The 19,997-nt window shown below is 34.8% G+C and overlaps 1 protein-coding gene across 13 annotated transcripts in view; it reads left to right on the top strand.

Annotated features, from left to right (window-relative positions):
- NCOA3 (nuclear receptor coactivator 3) overlaps window positions 1–19,997 on the top strand; it is a 104,638-nt gene that overhangs the window by 25,105 nt on the left and 59,536 nt on the right. For 10 of the 13 annotated variants that reach the window (XM_063172688.1, XM_063172686.1, XM_063172683.1 and 7 more), the window contains 13 exons: window positions 492–567; window positions 6,094–6,201; window positions 8,008–8,180; window positions 9,686–9,786; window positions 10,762–10,936; window positions 11,493–11,681; window positions 11,893–11,994; window positions 12,794–12,934; window positions 14,140–14,287; window positions 15,178–15,566; window positions 15,799–16,679; window positions 18,330–18,465; window positions 19,442–19,630. In XM_063172688.1, coding sequence (XP_063028758.1) covers window positions 6,113–6,201; window positions 8,008–8,180; window positions 9,686–9,786; window positions 10,762–10,936; window positions 11,493–11,681; window positions 11,893–11,994; window positions 12,794–12,934; window positions 14,140–14,287; window positions 15,178–15,566; window positions 15,799–16,679; window positions 18,330–18,465; window positions 19,442–19,630 — 2,713 coding nt within the window. In that variant the 5' untranslated portion in view covers window positions 492–567; window positions 6,094–6,112. Of the gene's footprint in view, window positions 1–491; window positions 568–621; window positions 770–6,093; window positions 6,202–8,007; window positions 8,181–9,685; window positions 9,787–10,761; window positions 10,937–11,492; window positions 11,682–11,892; window positions 11,995–12,793; window positions 12,935–14,139; window positions 14,288–15,177; window positions 15,567–15,798; window positions 16,680–18,329; window positions 18,466–19,441; window positions 19,631–19,997 lie in introns of those variants that run through there. The other 3 variants (XM_063172685.1, XM_063172684.1, XM_063172692.1) reach the window with 3 other exon arrangements.

Below are 19,997 nucleotides of genomic sequence, written 5' to 3'. Positions count from 1 at the left end.
TCTACATGGTGTGAATTGGTTATCTTTGTAGCTTGTCCTGAGAGTGGGTAAATTAGTCAAAGGTCGGTATGTTGAACCCATTGAGATCAAAACATGCTGAATGATGTTTTTGTTCGAGCACTCTTGGGTTTTGGTTGAGCAGGCTTTAGACAGGAAATTGTATGCTCACGTGTTGAAAGTTGTACTGATGTGAAATCCGATGGGGAAGCTGACTGCACAGCCCCAAATGCCAAGTGCTTAGTGCATGGCTGTGCTTTGATATAAGCACCCTAATAACATAAACTAATTCATGTGAAGTGGAACAGACCACAGTGTTAAAATAAAATATTTTTAAAATTTAAGATGTTAAGCTGTTGGCTAATACCTCTGTATTTAGAAGAGGAGCGTGTGGGTTTAGTGTAGGGACAAGAGTTGAATGGTTTACTGTTCGATGTATAGCAGAGGTGACAGTTACATGAAGTTACATATCATATATTATTTTTGTTTTACAGGATGTGACTTAAAATGAATTCTGATTCTGAAGGTCCTCTGAAAAATATGCAGTGCTTGAATGTTTGCTAAGGACTAGTAAGTGACTGATCTCATATTTGGACTATATATACCTGAACATTTTTAAAGCTACAGTTTAGTATATGAGAAGCATGTTCTTAAAAAAAGAAAAGGATGGGAGGGAAGAAAGAAGAAAAAAACCCAACCCAAACCAAAAACCTTACTGCACCACTGCCAGAAAGTGAAATTGCTCCTTATATTCTTGTGGATTCCTATGTATGTAAGTGGAAACATCAGTTGTTTCTGTGGTTAGTCTTAGAACAAAAGAATCTCTGCATAATATCAAGAATATTTTGGATCAGAAGTTTCAATACTTTTGATACTTTTTATTGTGTATTTGAGGGAGATAAAATGTTGAAATAACAAATTTGAACTAAGTATACGGAGTTGCAGAATGGAATATCCTGTAGTTTTATTTATTATCAAAATTTCAATATTGCAATCTGCATCTTGCAAAAATGTGTGACTTATATCTTGTTTTTTAGGAGGGAGGATTCTATTTAATATTCTAACATTGTGTAAAATTCCAGGGCATGCTCATGATTCATTGAAATGAACTTGTTTGGTTTAATTATTTGTAACTGGCTTATTTTGAGTAATGCTAAATTCTGCTTAGTCAATTCCTCAAACAAGAAATCAGCTCAGACAGAAGAGCTTCCAAGGATGCAAAATACCACAAGTATACATACTTAATATAGGAAAAACTTGGTGGTTTCGAAGGATCGACAAAGTATTTAAAATGTTTTCATGCAAAAAACCCCATTATTTAAGAAAATATTTAGGATATGTTTTAAATTAGTATTGTATAGTTGTGCATTTTGCAGGGTAGTCAACTGTTTCAGTGAAACAGATAGAAAAACTAAATCTGAAACATGTAATTGTTGGTATTTTTGGGCCCCTGCTAGGACAAAACCTTCTCACTTGCCATGTCCTGTTTGCTGGATAGATCTTTCATCTACCAGCTACTGAGAGCGGTGGCACAAGGGAATCATGCTTGAGCTGGACAAGGAAATGAGTACATTGAAAGACAAGGTAGCAGAAAGCAATCTAAGGGATATTAAGTAGTAGCTTTCTAAATTCTGTGGGTGTGAGTTGAGTACGATGAGGGAAGAAATAGTTGCATCAAACTGAAAACTTTCTGCTTACTGTGCTTAGTAATTTCAGCATCCTTTTGGCTTGAATGCGCTATAGGAAATGGTCTAAGGAACTTTCCCCATTGCAAACATACTGTATTGTTGGCATGTGCATCGTTTTCTTGTTATTTCAGGGTGGAATTCTAGAAGACAATGGATTTTACCCTGTCAAAATACTGAAGCCATGGCAGGTTGGACACTGCTACTCAAAACCACAAATGTTTTCTTTAAAATCTATGGTTTTGTTTGGAAGGCTGTACCATACACTGTTGCAATAGATGGATTAGTAATTACTGGAGCTATTTTAAATGCCATGTGCAAAACCCAATACCTTTTTAACAACTCATTTATGCTTTTCACTGAGAAGTGAATAGACATATGAAAAGTGTATGGTACATTGCAAAGGGTGTAGGCATGAGCACCTTAATAATGACTGGTGGTTTTTTTCACCAGAGTTACTGCTGAGCAAGATTATCTTTGTTATTTTCTGTTTTCTTGAATTGAGAAGAATGTAGGAAAATTTAAGATTATACATGCAAAGATGTTGCAAATAATCATGGAAGTTTGGAACTTTTGCTCCAAATATTGCTGCTTTTGGTTCCACACCCCCGGTGGGATTAGGAGCATCATGATGGAGTGGTTCATTATTGCTACAATCAATGGAATTAAACAGTGCCTTGCTTTGAAGACTTTATTTTGGGTAATTTATACTGATGGAAAATTTAATAGATTTTCTTGCATTTGACCAGTTTTATGTAGTAACTGAGCTACTCAGTCAAATTAAGCTAGCTTTTAGATTTATTTTAATCATGCAAATAACAGAATTTCACTCTAATTCTTTTCTTTAAAAAATACTTCATTTAGGTAGATAATATTGTGTGGTATCACTAGCAGAGAAGTCTTTTTAGCCATCGTTAGTGGTTCATAGGAAAGAAATAGTGTTGTTGCCTCTTATCTCAGAAAGTAAGTTTACAAAGATGCCTGTGTTAATTTATTTTTTTTTCTTTTAGTAGTAAAAATGCATAAAAGTTTCAGCTTTTGAAACCTGTGTTTCAGAGCTGTGTTTTGAAATAATTAACTTCAGGAAAACTCCCCAAACCCCCAAAATAGCCTTCCTTTTGTAAAAATTTTTTAGCCCATTAGAAATTACAGGTTCAGCTTCCGTGAAGAAATAGAACACCTGGTACTTTCAAAAGTGGTGATTTCTTTCATTAACTCACTGAGGAGTTAATAATGAAAGAAATTGCTTCTTTTGCAAATACTTCCTGTAGCTGGGAAATTAGTTTTACTGTTAAGAATTTGTACTGTAAATCCATCTGTTTTGGGAAGCAGCCTCTGTAATTTCCTTAGCTAAACAGTTACAGAATTGTTCTAGGCGTGGCCTGCCTGCGCAGCTTGTAATGATATTCTTAGCGAAGGGAAAATGCATGTGCAGCAATTCTGCAGCTTCAAGCCTGAACAAACTACCACCAGTTACTTGGGTGTAAGAATAGGAAAACAGTCTATGCAAATTACTGATTTTTTTTCTTCGTTGTCCAAGCTCCTATATTTATCATGTTTCTGAGACAAATTGTAGTAATTTTTGGTTTTCTATTCAATTACGTTGTGAGTTATCTCTCAGTACAAGTAGATATTAAACCAGAAATGACATTTCTATTTTAAATCATTTAAAACAACATGTAACCTTCAAAATTATGTTATAGTGAAATGTCTATCCTAGTTCAAATTTTCAACTGCTTAATGTGTTTCAAATGCTTCCTTCTCTTAAGCAGAATTTACTCATGGATTCAGACATACTTGCTTTGTCCACATCCTTCCTGAGTTAGCCTTAAGACTTACATTTTAAGCTCTTCCTTTCTCTTTCCACATTAGCTCTTAAACCTTCCATTCCTACTGTACTCAGCCTGTAAATGTAGTTAGAGAGGGAGCGAGGGAAGCAGCAATCCTGTAAGTGTGTGCAGGTGTCACCTACAGCATGCCTGAAGCTTCAGCTGTGAGGTCAACATAAGACCTTGAGTCATATGTAATGCTGAGTACCAGCTTCAGATAATCAACTGCTTTTTGCATGATCATAAACTGGTTTTGGAATCTCTTTTTTCCAGCTGCTTACTTGTTCAAATGAGTAGTTTTTCATTCAGCTGAATGATGCTAATTGAAGGCAATATGATCCCCGCAGTTGTCCAGTTCTGTACTGGCATCTAGTGGCCTAACAGTGTATTTTTCTTGAACTTTATGTAAAGTAGGCCACCACGGATGTATTTGGGATTTTTTTGCCCTGGAGGAATATACGAATGGATAAAGGTCTTAAGACTTGCTCTTCCATCTCTCTGCTGGGTTTGTCTTATTCATCCTGTTTCTTTACCAATATTTATTTGTAAGACCAAGTTCTTATCTGTACAGTTCATGCCCATAGTACAGAGGTAGGCATCTTTTGTAGTTGTTTATTTCAAATGGAAGATTGTGTTTGGTTATTGGGTTTAATTCTGTTGTAATTTTAAAAACATGTTATCCTTCCTTTTATAATATATATTGATTGGCATGAAGATTGGTTATGATAGAATTTTATGTTAAGCATTGTAACATTTTATTAGCTGCAAAGGGAATTTTTACTTTAAAAAGATGCCATTTTATTTCTGGGCCTTTTTATACGTGCTAGAGTAATCCAATCCTTTGTCCTGTCTAGCTTTCAAAATTTTGTAATGCTGTAGAAGGAATGTTCTTTTAAATTCTTGATGTGTAGAATTAAAAACCTCCATGCTGCCTCATGCAAATCTGTTCTTGTGTGTCTTGGTCCTTTCAGTTTAGGCTTTAGAAAAAAACTACAGCAGATATCCCCCCCCACCACTGACAAGAAGCCAATAAGCAAAAATTCGGTCAAGTAATATAAAAAGTATTAAAGTATTACCACGCACTCACACACTTCTCAAAAGTAATACACATGCTTCTTCTTTTTTTTTTCCCTTTTTTTTTCTTTCTTTCTTTTTTTTTTTTTTTTCCCATAGATATCATGTCATGGAAGCAGTTAGCTGATTTGCTACCCTTTGAGGGGTTGGTTGTCTTTGCTGCTAGTATGCACTGCGGACTTGTGTTTAACTAACTTCCTGTTCAACAGAGCACTCATATTCTGTTCTTCAGAGCTTCTTGAGACAGTTGGCCACCAGCCTCTGATACCTTAACATAAACTTCATTTAGTTCTATCAGTTCCTTGTCCTTGTGATTTGTTATCACTGTCTCTAGGAATTTGGTTGTCCTAGGCCAGTTTCTTTAAACAATTGTCATAATGGTACTTTTTGCTTGTGGAGACAAAGAACTTTTTCTGTGAAAGATTTCTTAATGCTTGGGTTATGTTATGCAAAAAAGGTTCTCACTGCAGTCTGAACTAGAATGCAGTAAATGAAATTTACACTTAATTTGGAAATTTCTGTAAAAAGGATAAAATAGTGCTTAATTTCTAACTGCCTAGATCTGTTTTCTCTCATTGTGGTTAGAAGACCAAATCCAATTTTGAACATCTTTTTATAGTTCTAGCTGTGTTCTACAATACTCCAACTAGATACATAGCATAGATCCACTAATTTTTTTTCCTCCCTCAGCGTGTTGTTGATCCTAACATAACAGGACCTCACATGGCTTTCTTCTCTCATCTGCGTCTGTGCTCCTTTTTTTTCTTGGGAGTGAGGGGAGATGAGTGTCATATATATCTAATCTGCCAGGTTTGTGTAATGTAACTAGACTTTGACAAAATTGCCTTATATTTTATTGGGTTATGGCCCAGTCTTTGCTCCAGAAGCAATAGAAATGAAAGACAGTGGAAGTGTTTGCTAGCCTTGGCCTCAAAGTTTTAGAAAACTGTATGGATTTTAGAAGATTTAGCAAGAGATGTGAAAACTATAGTAACCTATCAATATGGTAATAGTAATCTATTGGCTTTATGCAGAGATGAGTATGAAACTCCTGTAAGCCCCCTGATACACTCCTAAGGATGAAAATTATTTGTTTCTGCAGCTGTGTTTTAGTATGACATTAATTTATTGCTTTCTTTTCAGGTTATCTGAATATATGTTTAAATACTGAGAATTTCTTTTTTTAGATGAATTGGAGCTATACAGTGGTCCAAGTTTAATGGTGCAAATATTAAATATCTCTGAAAAAAATTAAATGCATTTTTAACCTTTACTTTTGCTTAGAGTGATAGAAAGCTTTAGTAGCCTGTGTTTTGGCTAAATAAAGGGTAGATTTTAAAGAAATGTAAACAAACATTACTTTTCAGTAGCACAATATTTATGGATTTGCATTAAGAAAACTCACTTGTAAATCTGATAAAAATAAATTACTTTTCTGGGTAAGTACTCTGCATTTTGAAATAGTATTTTGAGCATTTTATTCACAATTATTATGTCATTGCTTTTAGCTGCTGATGCAAGGTCAAGATGAGTGAATTAGGAGAAAACTCCTTAGATAGTTTGACTAATGAGTCAAGGAAGCGCAAGCCATTGCCCTGTGATACACAAGGTGCAAGGTACGTTTATATTGAACTTAACTGGTTTTTAATGAGTTTTTAAAAATACTTTTCAAATTTGCATTGCAATTTAGAGTAAGTTCTAACTAAGGAATTTGTTTAGTTGAAAAAGTCTCTAGGTCAGCTTCTGTTGTGAAGATAGGTAATTTTACTATTAGGTGGAGGTGATGAACTGTGCTTTATAATTAGACTCCCGTGGAAATTTTATTACAGTGGACGTATCATAGAATATGTTAGAATGGACCTTAAAGATCATCTAGTTCCAGTTCCTCTGTCATGGGCAGGAATACCTTCCATTAGATAACGAATCGCTTTTGGAGTTGCGATTGCAAGGCAAAACGAGAAAAACCTCTTGCTTCACAGGAATTTTAAAGGCATCATCTTAAATCTGGTAATTGATTTGACAGGCCTCATTTCAGGTGGTTACATTTATCAAAGAATACTGCAAGAGGTTGAGCTTTTTGCTGGTTTGTTTGTACTTCCGTTTCTTTTAAGTTCATCTATGCTATCTTCCTGCCCCTCACCCAACTCTCAGATACTGTTGTCTGAGGGCCTCAGTTTTCTGTTCCCCATGACTTTCATTGCTCTCCACCATGTGAGAGCAATTTTCCTTTTCCTTTTCCTTTTTCCTTTTCCTTTTCCTTTTCCCTTCCTCTCTTTCTGCCTGCCTCCCTCCCCTCCCTTTTCTTTCTCATAGAGTATTAACTTGTATTAAATTTGTTGTCAGGCATTGTGTGTACTAATATTTGTCCCTTTTATATATACAATCCCAGTGCCTCATGCCAATTGCCTTCATCATTATAAGAGATCCTGTATGAGAACCTTAAATGCTTCCACTGTATCCCAGTGTCGTTTTATGAGTGTCCTCCATTCCATTTTCTCTTTCCCTTTCTACAGTGTCTCTCATGCAGGAGTTCTTTTTCAGATTGTCACCCTTCATTAGCTTTCTTTATCTTTCAAGCTCCTGCTTTGTCATGTGTTTGTTTTCTCCATATGTATGGTCCATGCATACTTTCCTAACTCCTTCACTTGCTTTCTTCTCAAAGAATGATTATTCTCTTTCAATTACCTTGAAACCTTTGTCCATTCTTGCCCCTGCCCTGAGTCCTTCTTTTCCTATTCTTGCCATATTGTGCATGACATTTCTCCCTGTTGGTTTAGGCTGTAGACAGTCTCTTTACTCAGCACATTAACCTGGGTAGGAAAAAGAATTTGAGAGAGACATTTTATCCAGAAACATTAGGTTGTCTGGGATTCTGCTCTTCTTGCATGTTGAGATGTCATTTAGGTCCTGATGCCTAGAAATTCATGAGGTATCACCTTCTGTAATCATCTCTCTACAATCAAACTAAAAGGAGTTAATAGGAAGCTAAATTCAGTTTTGTTTGTCTAGTTAATTTTAAGCAACTGTAAAGCAATTTCTAATATTTTAATATACTTTCTGTATGAATGCTACAATTTTATAACAAAAACAGCTGCTCTTTTCATTAAATTTGACAGTAGAGTAAAAGAGTAAAAGCAGAAGTATTTCTTTTTATTGATAGCTTTCTTCTGTTTTCTTGATGTCAATTTGTACTTAAAATTCTTAAAAAATATGCAAACCAAACACAAACACAAACCCCAAAGCAAACAGCAGCATAACAAAGCACACACATTTCCCCGTCAGATTCATGTTTGCTGGAAGAATAACTACTGCCTAGGTTTAATGGGTGGGTGTTAAGTGAAGTACGTTATTATCCACAGAGTGAGCGCAGGTTTTGTATAGGATGTTATATAAGTATACAAAATAATGTTCTTCATTCCTAGTCTGGTCTGCAGTGGTGAGAAGCGTCGACGTGAGCAGGAAAGCAAATACATTGAAGAGCTGGCTGAGCTGATATCTGCTAATCTGAGTGACATCGACAATTTCAATGTCAAACCAGACAAATGTGCTATCTTAAAAGAAACTGTGAGACAGATTCGACAAATAAAAGAGCAAGGTACAATTCCCTGCTAAGTCAAGATCAGTAGTTTAATTTCATTGTGATTCTTTTTTTGTAGCAGTAGTTACTTGGGAAATTGAGTAGTTTTTCACAATAGCATGTAACTGAGCAGGTCTTTGGACTTTGGCTTCATTCAAACCTTAAATGCACCTTAAGTAATTTTCTATTTAAAAGTAAACAAGTATTTATCATCACTTTATTGGAAATCAGGATTTTAAAACTGCGTACGGCGTTTCTTACCAGTTTTGAACCACAGACAAGTTAAAAAAAGAGGAGATGCTATTCTAACATCTGCTTGTACTCTATACCAAATACTCACTGGTATGAAGAATACATGCCATTGCCTTTCACTTCAAGGAAACCCATCCTTTTCTTATGGGCAAGCCTCCAATCAGAGATAGTGATTTTTTATGGATTTTTTTAAATTGCTTTTTTAGTGTGATTGAATGGACTCAGAATACAGCCAACTCAAAAAAGGAGAAAGAAGCAATGCATAATATCTTGGTAAACTCTGTCAGCTAGGGTAAACCTAAGTGATATAATACTTTTTTTTAACCAACAGGTGTATGCAAAACCCGTGTTTTGAAATGTAGAGTGAAGAGTATATATAATTTATTTTTTTTAAACACCACTCCACCCCATCTCCACCTCCCAATGACTAGCCTCCCAAGCTTTTATGTGTCATTTGGGCAGTAAAGTATTAGGAAAACAGAATATGCTGTGTGTATCTTACCTGTTGTGGTAAATTGCCACATCTTATGCTAAAATTTCAAAATTTTAATTTTAATTTTCAAAAATCAGCTTCTGTTTTTAAGGTTTTTTTGTAGTGTCATTGTGTGAATTCTAATATTTCATTAGAGAGTTGAGATGTTGTACTCCTCCTGTGGTCTGCTTAACCAGCTAGCAAGTACCACAAAATAAAGCTCACAGTGTTTTTTCTGTAATTCTGCTGCATGGCATGAATTCCCATTCCACCTTCCCCTGCGATAAATTAACTGAGAATATTTTGATTATTTAAATATGACTTTGTTATACGCATGCACACACATATACACACGTATATACACGTACAGGCACACAGCTGTTAACATGACTCAAAGCCTTTTTGAAGAACAGTGGTGATGGCATCTGAAGACTGTAACCAATGATAATGAGCTGATCAAAGTAAAAACATAAGAGATATATGAGTGTTTTTAATGGCTATTGAAAGACTAAGCAGGTATTCATCAGACAGTATGTGAAAAATAACAAGAAATGTTCACAAAGCAAGTTCATCATGTCAGCTTCAACTGCCAAGTCAATTTATGTGAGCAAAGACTTTGGCGTTATGTGGCCATGACATATTTTCTGGTCTTATCGGCCAACAGTATAAGAGCCCTTCTCTCTCATTTGTGCTTCTTTTTGTGTTTATTTCACACTCTTCCTAGGATCTGACTTGTATTATTAAAATGTGGCTATCACATGAAAAGTTGCTTTATGGAAATGTATTTTTTGGCTTTCAGGAAAAGCAGTTTCTAATGATGATGATGTTCAGAAAGCTGATGTATCATCCACGGGTCAAGGAGTTATTGACAAGGATTCATTGGGACCTCTTTTATTACAGGCAAGTACAAATTAGGCCCTAGTAAACCGCTATGGAAGCAAATACTTACGGCAGGGGAAAATATTACAATAAAATATGCAATCCTGTAGTAATAAAATAGTATGCAAGCACCATGCAGAAGTATGTTTGAGAGGTTCAGGAATAAAATCTATCATGTTTTCCTAATTTTGCTGAAATTCTCTGTAGAAGGAAATAGAATAGCCTTTTACTTTTTCTAATCTTCCTATGCTTCATTTACTCTAGCAGTCATTAGCAAATTACTACTGAAGCAGTGCTTATTTGTACAAGGAATACTTTATTTGTTCTAGGGGATAGACATTAAATGGAGATTTGCAAGGAGAGGTTTGTTATATGTATGTCTGCATTTGTGTTACTAAATTATGAAGCATTTTAAATGAATGTTGCCATCAAGTAAAATAACCCAAGATTAACAGTAAACAAAGGTACATAGCAGATAGCCTTTCTTTATGCCTGGAAACCCAATCTGATATTTACAAGTTCATGAAAGCATTTTTGAACCTTAGTTTTTTAACATAGATATTGAATTTCTCTTTCAGTTAAGAACATACAGTATTTGGCTAGCTCCTCCTATCTCATCACTTGATAGTGGAAATGTCTTCATATTCATGACTCGCTACTTGTTCCTACTGAACTTCTTGTTTCAAATTGCTTACTATTGAATTAATGGTACAAAATAATGATCTAGTGTTCATATGAATCAAGAATGAAACAAGAAGGCTGGTTATCGATGTGAAAGCTGAATGGAATATCACATGGACATATTAATTATTATTATATAAATAACTCCCTACCATATGCACTTTTCCTCAAAGAAGAATTTAAAACTTCATGTCTATCCTTGAAAATAAGTGAATATATTATAAATTGACATTTATCACACACACTTTTTAAATTAAATTATGTTGAGAATTAGTTGATCTGTCTTACATGATTTGTTGTCATGTTAATATTTAGGCATTGGACGGCTTCCTCTTTGTTGTAAATCGAGATGGGAACATAGTATTTGTATCAGAAAATGTCACACAGTATCTGCAGTATAAACAAGAAGATTTGGTTAATACAAGTGTGTATGGTATCTTGCATGAAGAGGACCGGAAGGACTTTCTTAAAAACTTACCTAAATCTTCAGGTAGTAAAAGTTTATCTACTACACTTACTAGACTATTTGAAAACAATCAAAGAAGACAAAAATACCCCATAAAGGATAACCTTTCAAAACATATTAGTTATATAAAGAATGTTTTACTACAAGAATATCTTAATCTTGATAAACACTACTGTGTTTTTACAATAGCATGCCATCAGAAATAAATGTGCTGGAAATTCACACTTTACTTTAGCCTTTGAATTTTGTTTACCTATAACTTTAAAAGAGCGACACTAAAGGAATACCTTCCCTAATACCACAAGGCTGGCTGAAGGAAGTGCTTGTTTTTGAAATATATGAATGACTTTCCAGCGCTCTATCAAGTGACTTAAAGTGTCATGCAAAAGGAAGAGTGCTTTTCACTTGGTTCTCAATATTCCTATTTTTTACTAAGCTATATTGATGGTATATTGAGAAGGCATCTTAAAATAGCCTTTATTATCTTTAATCTAGGAACAGGGTATCTAAATTAAGAACAATCAGTTATGAGTTGATTGTATCTGAAAATCTGTATGAATTCTTACTATGTTCTTTTAAGTTAATGGAGTTTCTTGGAGTAATGAAGCACCAAGACAGAAGAGCCGTACATTCAATTGTCGGATGATGGTGAAAAGCTCTCATGACCTCTTTGAAGATGTAGGTGGCTACCAGGATATTCATCAAAGATATGAAACTATGCAGTGCTTCGCTTTATCGCAGCCTAGAGCTATGATGGAAGAGGGGGAAGGTAGGAATTTTTGCAGAATTGTCATGCATAGAAATTTCTTTGAAAAGCTCTTTGATATTTAGCATACCATTTTCAGGAAAGCAGCAGCTTTAATCCTTACTCTCTGTACTTCCATTGTAACAACAAATGATGCTTCAGCTATTTTATTAGATTCTTCAACACAGTAAAACATGAGATGATGAAAGAAGAAGCTTTCTTTTTTTAAATACAGATTTGCAATCCTGTATGATTTGTGTGGCGCGTCGTATCACAACTGCAGAAAGGGTATTTCCAGGAAATCCAGAGAGCTTTATTACAAGACATGATCTTTCAGGTAGGAAGTATACCCAGGAGGAAGGTATGAAGGAGTCTTCTTTGTCCATGTGCTCTTGTTTTAAATAAATGGAGTGTGTATGGTGTATATGGAGTGACTAACAGAATTCATACTGGGAATTCCCAACTGCTTTTTACAATATACCATTGTTGGTAGTGAGGTGTAATAAAACCTGTGAGATGCATTTTCTTCTCTATGTTGCTGTTTGGTGGGCTGGTAAAAAGCATTACTTGTGTTTTAGCTGGCATTTCAAGTGGTTGTCATTCTGCTTTCCTTTACGTGGAAGATGTATTTTAGGTCATAACTGGAAGTAATTTAGGACTTCCTAAAAGACTGGAAGTCCTTTAAAAATGCTTATATTTTTATACAATTCATGAGCTAATGTTTAAAGTGGCTTATGCTGTTTAAATTGAAAGAGTTGTATAATCTAAATGGGATCTTTTTGTTTATGATGTTTGTTTGATGTAGTTGGTCGCTATTTTTTAAAATTTTAGTCTGTGTGCATCCCTTAGGTGCCTGTAACCAGAGATGAAAGTTACTGTTTTCTAAAGCTCTGACACTGACCTGTGGGGGATTAACTTCCTCTTACTCAGTTACATAAATTCCTTTGAATAGTGATGCTTTAACAAGCAGCATCATATTCTCATATGGCAGATAATTCATAAATGTAACTTCTGCATGTTCAGAATTTGGTGATTAAAAGTGTTATATTGGAGCCTTAGGAAATGTACCGTATTTATACAAAAACAGTTGTCACAGGCACAAAGAGTTTAACTTGTATATTTTCTTTCCTGTTAAGGGAAACTTGTCAACATTGATACAAACTCATTACGATCTTCCATGAGACCTGGCTTCGAAGATATAATTCGTCGCTGTATTCAGAGGTTCTTATGCCACAATGACGGGCAGTCATGGTCAAATAAACGCCACTATCATGAAGGTAAAAATCAGTTTACAATGTTTGGGTCACAATGTTTTGCTTCTCCTAGGGGCTGCATTTTTTTCTGAAAAAAAATGCTAAATTCTGCCTGTGTCCCTTTTTTTCCATGGTTTTTGTTAATTACTGTGATTCATTTACAAGCTGAAGGAGGATAACCTCCTGAGAATGAGGAATTCTGCTGGAAGTTGTTGGGTTTTTTCAATGTGTTTGTTTTGGAAATTAACATGGAAAATACCAGATACATGGTCTGGGGTCGTCAAGGAAGCTGTTTTTCCACAGCAATGATAGAGACAATTATATTTCTATGATGATATGTAATTTTTAATTATCATTATATTGTTATTTTCTGGTTAAATAACAAATGGTATTTATTTTGGTATGTTAGTTTGATGAAATTTTATTTCACTCTTTCCTTTGTTAAAGAACCACTCTGTGAAAGTGATAACAATTGTGTTGATGCTTTTTTCTTATTCTCAAGACACAGGGCTCAAAATATTTTCAGTGTTCCAGTGCCACATATTTTGTAATGCTAATTTGATAACCTTGATAGATAAGTGATGTACAGCCACAGTCTTCAGTAAGAAAGATAATGTTTTCTAATTATTCCAAACTCAAATCTTTTTGAAGGATTTACAAAGTAAATCAAGCACAGGAGATGTTAAATAAAGAGAAACTCATACTGTCAGCAAATGGATTTTCTATTCCACTGGAAGTTCTTCAACATAACTGATTAATGAATCCTAAATTAACACGAGACTTGAAGCTCAATTGAAAACCAATAGTTTCCACAATTTTTTGATTGAAGCAAACTTAAAAATTCTTCCCCAAGCAGGAGCCAGGGGCTCTATAATCTAGCCTTGGAAGTCTGTTAACAAATGCAGAACTTTGCCAGTTGTGTCTGGTGAGCACAAAATATTACAGCACCAAAATAATCTTGTTTGCTTTTATCTTCCCTCTATTGATAGAGGAGAAATAGTGGAATACTTCCTTTTTCTCTGTATGTGTTTTGAGTATGTTTTATTTATTTATTTATTTATCTATTAATGTATTCATTCATTTCTTTATTCATTTATTTATTTTTAAAGTTTTTTGTGTTTTGGGGGGGTGGTCTTCAGTAAATGAAGGGTATTATGTCAAAAATATAATTCATACTAATAATTCTTGGGATTTTAAATATTAACTATATTCGTGTATTCCCTTTACAGCTTATACACAAGGTCATGCTGAAACCCCATTGTATAGATTTTCTTTAGCGGATGGTACAATAGTGACAGCACAAACAAAGAGTAAGCTGTTTCGAAATCCTGTAACTAATGACCGCCATGGATTTGTCTCTACCCACTTCCTTCAAAGGTGAACTTAGTAGTATCTGTTTATAATTTAAGTGTCACAGTTTAAAAAAAATACATCTGGCCTTGAAGACAACTTGAGCAAAATAGCATACTAAAATATTTTACCTGATTGAAACTCAGATGGGGAATAATTTGGGAAACCGAGCTGCACAGCATACAATAAATAAATGTGTAAACCTCGCAGAGTCCCATTTTAACTATGTGCAGAAAGACAGTCACAGTCAAAAGAGAATTTTTTACTCAATACTCGCTCAAAGCCTGTGCTATGTTTATATTAGTCTTTTGTGGTAGCAATGATGAAACACTGAAAATAGAGACGCTAAGTCATGTGCTTTTGCAGACCAATTAAAAAGACCACAAAACCCTCTCAGATGCATAATCCATAAGTGAAATGTACCTTAGGTAGTATTTCCTATTACCTGTTCTTGTTCTTTGCAAAAGTAATTGAAATGTCACTTTGGAGGGAATCTGTCTCCTTCTGGCATTAGAGTGCCTCCAGGTGGTGAAAAGTTAGTAACTGAGCTTGTTCAGGGTCACACACTGTTAATGTGCCCAGTAGAATGGTGGCAGGCATTGACTCAGGAAAGGAATGAAAGAAGGAGGATCTTTAAATGGATAAATCTGATTAGTCATCTGATTGTTGATAAAAGCTTTTTGAGGCAGTGATACTGTATGTGATTATAACTCAAAGCCTTCAAAGGATCAAACATTTCTGTAGTGAATAAATGAATGTCATGGCTTAGTTCTACTTTTGTGGAAGCTTGAATTCTCACTGCTCTTTTTTGGAAAAATATTTGGACAATTAATTAATAATGTATTTGTTCCACATGATTCCAAATAAGGTTTTAATTTGTTTTCTTTGGGTTTCTGGGGCTGATGTTGAATTTACAGAGAACAAAATGGATATCGGCCAAATCCTAATTCTGTTGGGCAAAACATCAGAACAACTGTGACTGGAAACACAAATTCTGTTAATGGTCTTATGAACATGTCACCTGGTCAAGCCATGCCAATGCAGAACAGAAACTATGGGATGGGAGATCCCAATGCAGTGGGTCAGCTCACCAGCACTCGATTTGGAAGCTCTGGGAATATGGGGCCAGTGAACTCTGGAACTGGCATGCAGTCCTCTGCTTATCAGAGTAACAGTTTTGGGTTAAATATAAGTAGCCCACCACATGGCAGTCCTGGCTTAACTTCCAGCCAACAGAATCTAATGGTATCTCCTAGGAATCGAGGGAGTCCAAAAATGAGTTCACACCCGTATTCTCCAGTTACAGGTATTTTATTTTTGTAAAAGCTCTTTTTTTTTAAGCTATTTTTTCTCACTTTTATCTGAATTCCATCTTTCATCCATTTCAACTGTTCTATATGACCCTATATGTGTTACTTGAATGTAGTATACCTGACTTCATGTATGAACTCAATGTGGCAATCATACATAATCCAAAGGAAGAGTACATACAGGCAGTACTGTAATCTAATAAATTTGATCTCTGTCACATGATACAGGTATGCACTCGCCTATGGGATCTGCCAGCAACACTAGCAACAACACTTTTTCTAGCAGTTCTCTAAGTGCTCTGCAAGCCATTAGTGAGGGTGTTGGAAATTCCCTTTTATCAACACTTTCTTCACCGGGTCCAAAATTGGCTAATTCCCCAAACATTAGCTTAACTCAGCAAATTAAAACAAGTACCCAGGACTCCAAAAGCCCTTCTGGTTTGTATTGTGAACAAAACCAAGTGGAAAGTTCCATCTGCCAGTCAAACAGCAGAGATCTCTTCAGTGAAAAAGATAGTAAAGAGGGAAATCTGGAGGCATCTGAAAGTCAGAGAGGACCATCTGAGAGCAAAGGGCATAAAAAACTCCTTCAGCTACTTACGTGCTCCTCAGATGAAAGAGGACATTCTACAGCATCAAACTCACCTTTAGAATCAAATTGTAAAGAATCTTCTACCACTGTTGCCAGTCCTTCAGGAGTTTCCTCATCAACATCTGCAGGGGTATCTTCCTCCTCAAACACGCATGGGTCACTCCTGCAAGAGAAGCACAGGATTTTACATAAATTGTTGCAGAATGGTAATTCTCCAGCAGAGGTGGCCAAGATCACAGCTGAAGCTACTGGTAAAGACACATATCATGATGCTAGTAACACAACCTCTTGTGGAGAAGACACTGTCAAACAGGAACAACTAAGTCCAAAGAAGAAAGAAAAAAATGCTTTACTAAGATATCTACTAGATAAAGATGATATTAAGGAACCGCTTTCCAAAGAGCTGAAGCCTAAAGTAGAAGATGTGGATAATAAGATGGGACAATGCACAAGTTCTGCAATTCCCACTTCAAGTCAAGAAAAAGAGATGAAAATAAAAATGGAGCCAGCAGAGGAGGTACAGTATAATGTAAAATGATATCAGTGAGCTAACCAATATTTTATTATTAAGTGAATGACTAAATATAGAACACTCTACAGTGTGCATGTGTAAACATTTCTAAAAAGGTTCTGTGCAAATGATGTGAAACAATAGAGTCGGATTTAATTGTGAATGAAAAAACACTAACAAAAAGAACTACATATATATATATATATATATATAAAACCAAATCTGATGTCCTGAGGTCCTGGACTAATGTTTTTAAGTTATGGTATGATTAAGGTAATATTTGCACATTATTCCTTAAAATTAGATCTTAGCACATGTTTGGTTTTATGGCTTAGTAGGAAATGGGCCCATAACTGCCCCTGTACTTAGTTGGCAATGCAAGAGCAAAAGGTAAAACATTATTTTGTTTTGAAAATATAAACAATACACAAAAATGTGTAATACTTGAAATAGCCATGATTTGATTTAGTTCATTCATTGGTTTTAGCACTCTTTTTCTTTCTTTAAATGAGGGAATATGTTCTTCCAAATATATCTATATATCTATATCTATATATCTATATCTATATCTATCTATCTATAATCTCCAGCATTCAAATGAATACATAATAAAATATATAAATGTATATATAATTTTTATAAATAAATACAAATAAGTTCTAGAGGTGGAATTCCAAGAAATGTCATGATGCAGAAAACTAGCATCACGGAGCAACTATTCTGAAATCAGCAGTACACTTGTTAGGAACAGATGTTCTTAAAATTATAATCTGTGTATAATGGTTTTGTATTTAAGTCCTAAGATTTGGAACTATCTAGTAAACTGGTCAGTACTTTGTAGTACTGGTCAGTATGGCAGAATTTACTGAAGATATATAGATTTCTTAGACCTTGAATTTCCCAAATCAGTAATAACTGGGTAAATTAAAAAAAAAAAAAAACCAAAAAAACAAAGCAAAACAAAAAAAATCCCCAGCACTTTTTTTTGCATTAGCTACTGGCTGACTATAACAAAACACCTTATAACATTGTTTGAGTACTACTAATGGAAAAGTCACTATCAACTCTGTAGTAGTACACAACATGTAGTTTTAGTACTTGCTTCTGAGATGTAATTAAGGTATTCATAGAAGCTTCTTTCATGAAGATGTTGATCCACTATATATGAATTATTTTCTATTGAAGCTCTATCTGATTTAAATACAAATTTGTAAAGAAAGTTAGGGCTCCAACTGACCGGAAAAACCTGTGCATAATTTCAATGTCGTGTAGTGTTCAGGATTAGCTCTTTGTGTATGATAGATATATTATTTATCAATGAATGGTACACATTCTCGATGTTCACTATCATTAGTGTTTTTATCTTTGTAACTTGTAATGTTTGAAATACTTATAGTCAGAAATGCTTTTCATTTTAGTTATGTATGTTTTCTGCTAATTCTCAAAATTACCTAAAGAAAATACTCTAAAAAAAATAAGGTATCTAAATAGTATCTGAATTTCTTTGGAAGTGAAAAGGTAGCTCCAGATAGCGTCAGTGAATTAAAACATTTGTCTCCCAGGCATATGCTTTAAGATTAGCAAGGATCTAAGTAAAAATTTAAATATAGCCACATGAGAGTAAATAACCTTGGTATTTTACTGCATCATTTTCAGATGAATGGAAACTTGGATAATTTGGATGCAATTCTAGGTGATCTTACTAGTTCAGAGTTTTACAATAATGCTATCTCTGCAAATGGAAATAACCCTGGAACAAAGCAAGCATTATTTCAAGGAAATGCCCTGTTGGGTAAGGAATTAAATCTACCCCCTGGGTTTTAAAAGCAGGGTTTTCTTCTTACCTGATGTAAACATAATGCATCCTCATACCCTGAGAGAATACCTTCTTCATCTCCTATATCTTCAAGGACAAATGTAATGCAAAATAGCTAATTATGCTTTCACAGGCTATTATGTACGCTATTAGCTGTCTTGACAGCACTCGCCTACTATATGCACAATGAATAACATTCAGTTCCTTGTTTTATGGTTTATTCTGGCTTTGTCTAATGTAGATTTCTCAGAGACAAGTTATCAAGAAGGATGTTTTGTGAGCTGTAAATTAAAATTGAGAATTTTTATCCCTCACTGATGACTAGGGATATAATATGTGATTGATGACAAGCTTTTAATTTCTTTCTTATTCTGTGTGAAAATATCTTGTGACCAGTAAATCCTAATCACTACTCCTCCTTGACATCAAAAGGAATGCCCTTCCTTAGAAGGAGGGGAGGATAACCTAGCTGATAAACCAGCATCATGGCAGTTGTTGCTTTCTTGCATGACACTGGTCATCTCTTGGTTATATAGAGCAATGTATTGCTGAGATAAGCAAAGGAGGTGAAGCATGGGTAATGAAAAATATAAAGCCAGGTACAAGAACACGTAAGGCCACTGGCACTATTGGCTGTGAAGCACAGTAGGTTAATTGTCCATAGAGGATACTGTGCTCAGAAACTCACCATGTCATTACAGAACTTAAATTAAAAGGGACTTCTTTTTTTTGTGTAGGGCCACAGGGAACTGCCTTTGACTTTTTTTGCAAAAGATCCTAACGATGTGTTCAAAATGGGAATTTTTGTTGTGCAAACATAGGCAACATAACTGTTCCTGGCTTGCTTAAGATCAAGTGTATGAGTTCATAAAGAGATGAGACTAATTTTAGTCATTAATAGCATATTTTATTTAAAATGTACAGTTGCATGCATCTTTTAATTCTTTAACAGGTGTGAAGAGTCCCCAGTCTGTGCAGACTACTCGCCCACCTTTTAACAGAGCCATGTCTTTAGACAGCCCGATGGGCTCAGGTGCTTCAGTGAGGAATGTCAATGCATTCTCCATGTTACAAAAGCAAAACTTGATGGGTGGAAGTCCAAGAATGATTGAAAACCAAGAAAATTTTGGAGCAAATCTGGGTTTGTTGGTTGTATACAAACAGCTGTCATTGTAAAGGAAATAGCTTTAATGTAAAAAAAGTTGCTAGACTAAAATACAAATTTCAGTTAGAAGAAACTTTAACATTAAAGAATTTTAATTTTACCATCATTAATACTTCTGAATTATTATCTTAGCTAAAATTATAAGAACCTAACAGTTTACTACCTGTGTCATTACTAGTACTTTACTATAACTAGTTATATTCTTTTTTACTATTTTGAGTTTTTAGTTTAACATGTACTTTTGATATATAGAAGCAAGAACAGTTCAGTGGCAGCCAGTCATTATGAATTTTACGTATATTTAGACATATATAGTTTTTGAATTATTTAGAACTTGGCAGGG

The sequence above is a fragment of the Melospiza melodia genome, chromosome 19, assembly GCF_035770615.1.
Source record: "Melospiza melodia melodia isolate bMelMel2 chromosome 19, bMelMel2.pri, whole genome shotgun sequence".
Lineage (NCBI taxonomy): Eukaryota > Metazoa > Chordata > Aves > Passeriformes > Passerellidae > Melospiza > Melospiza melodia.
The sequence above is the reverse complement of the archived record's forward strand: the minus strand, read 5'-3'. Positions and strand labels throughout refer to the sequence as shown.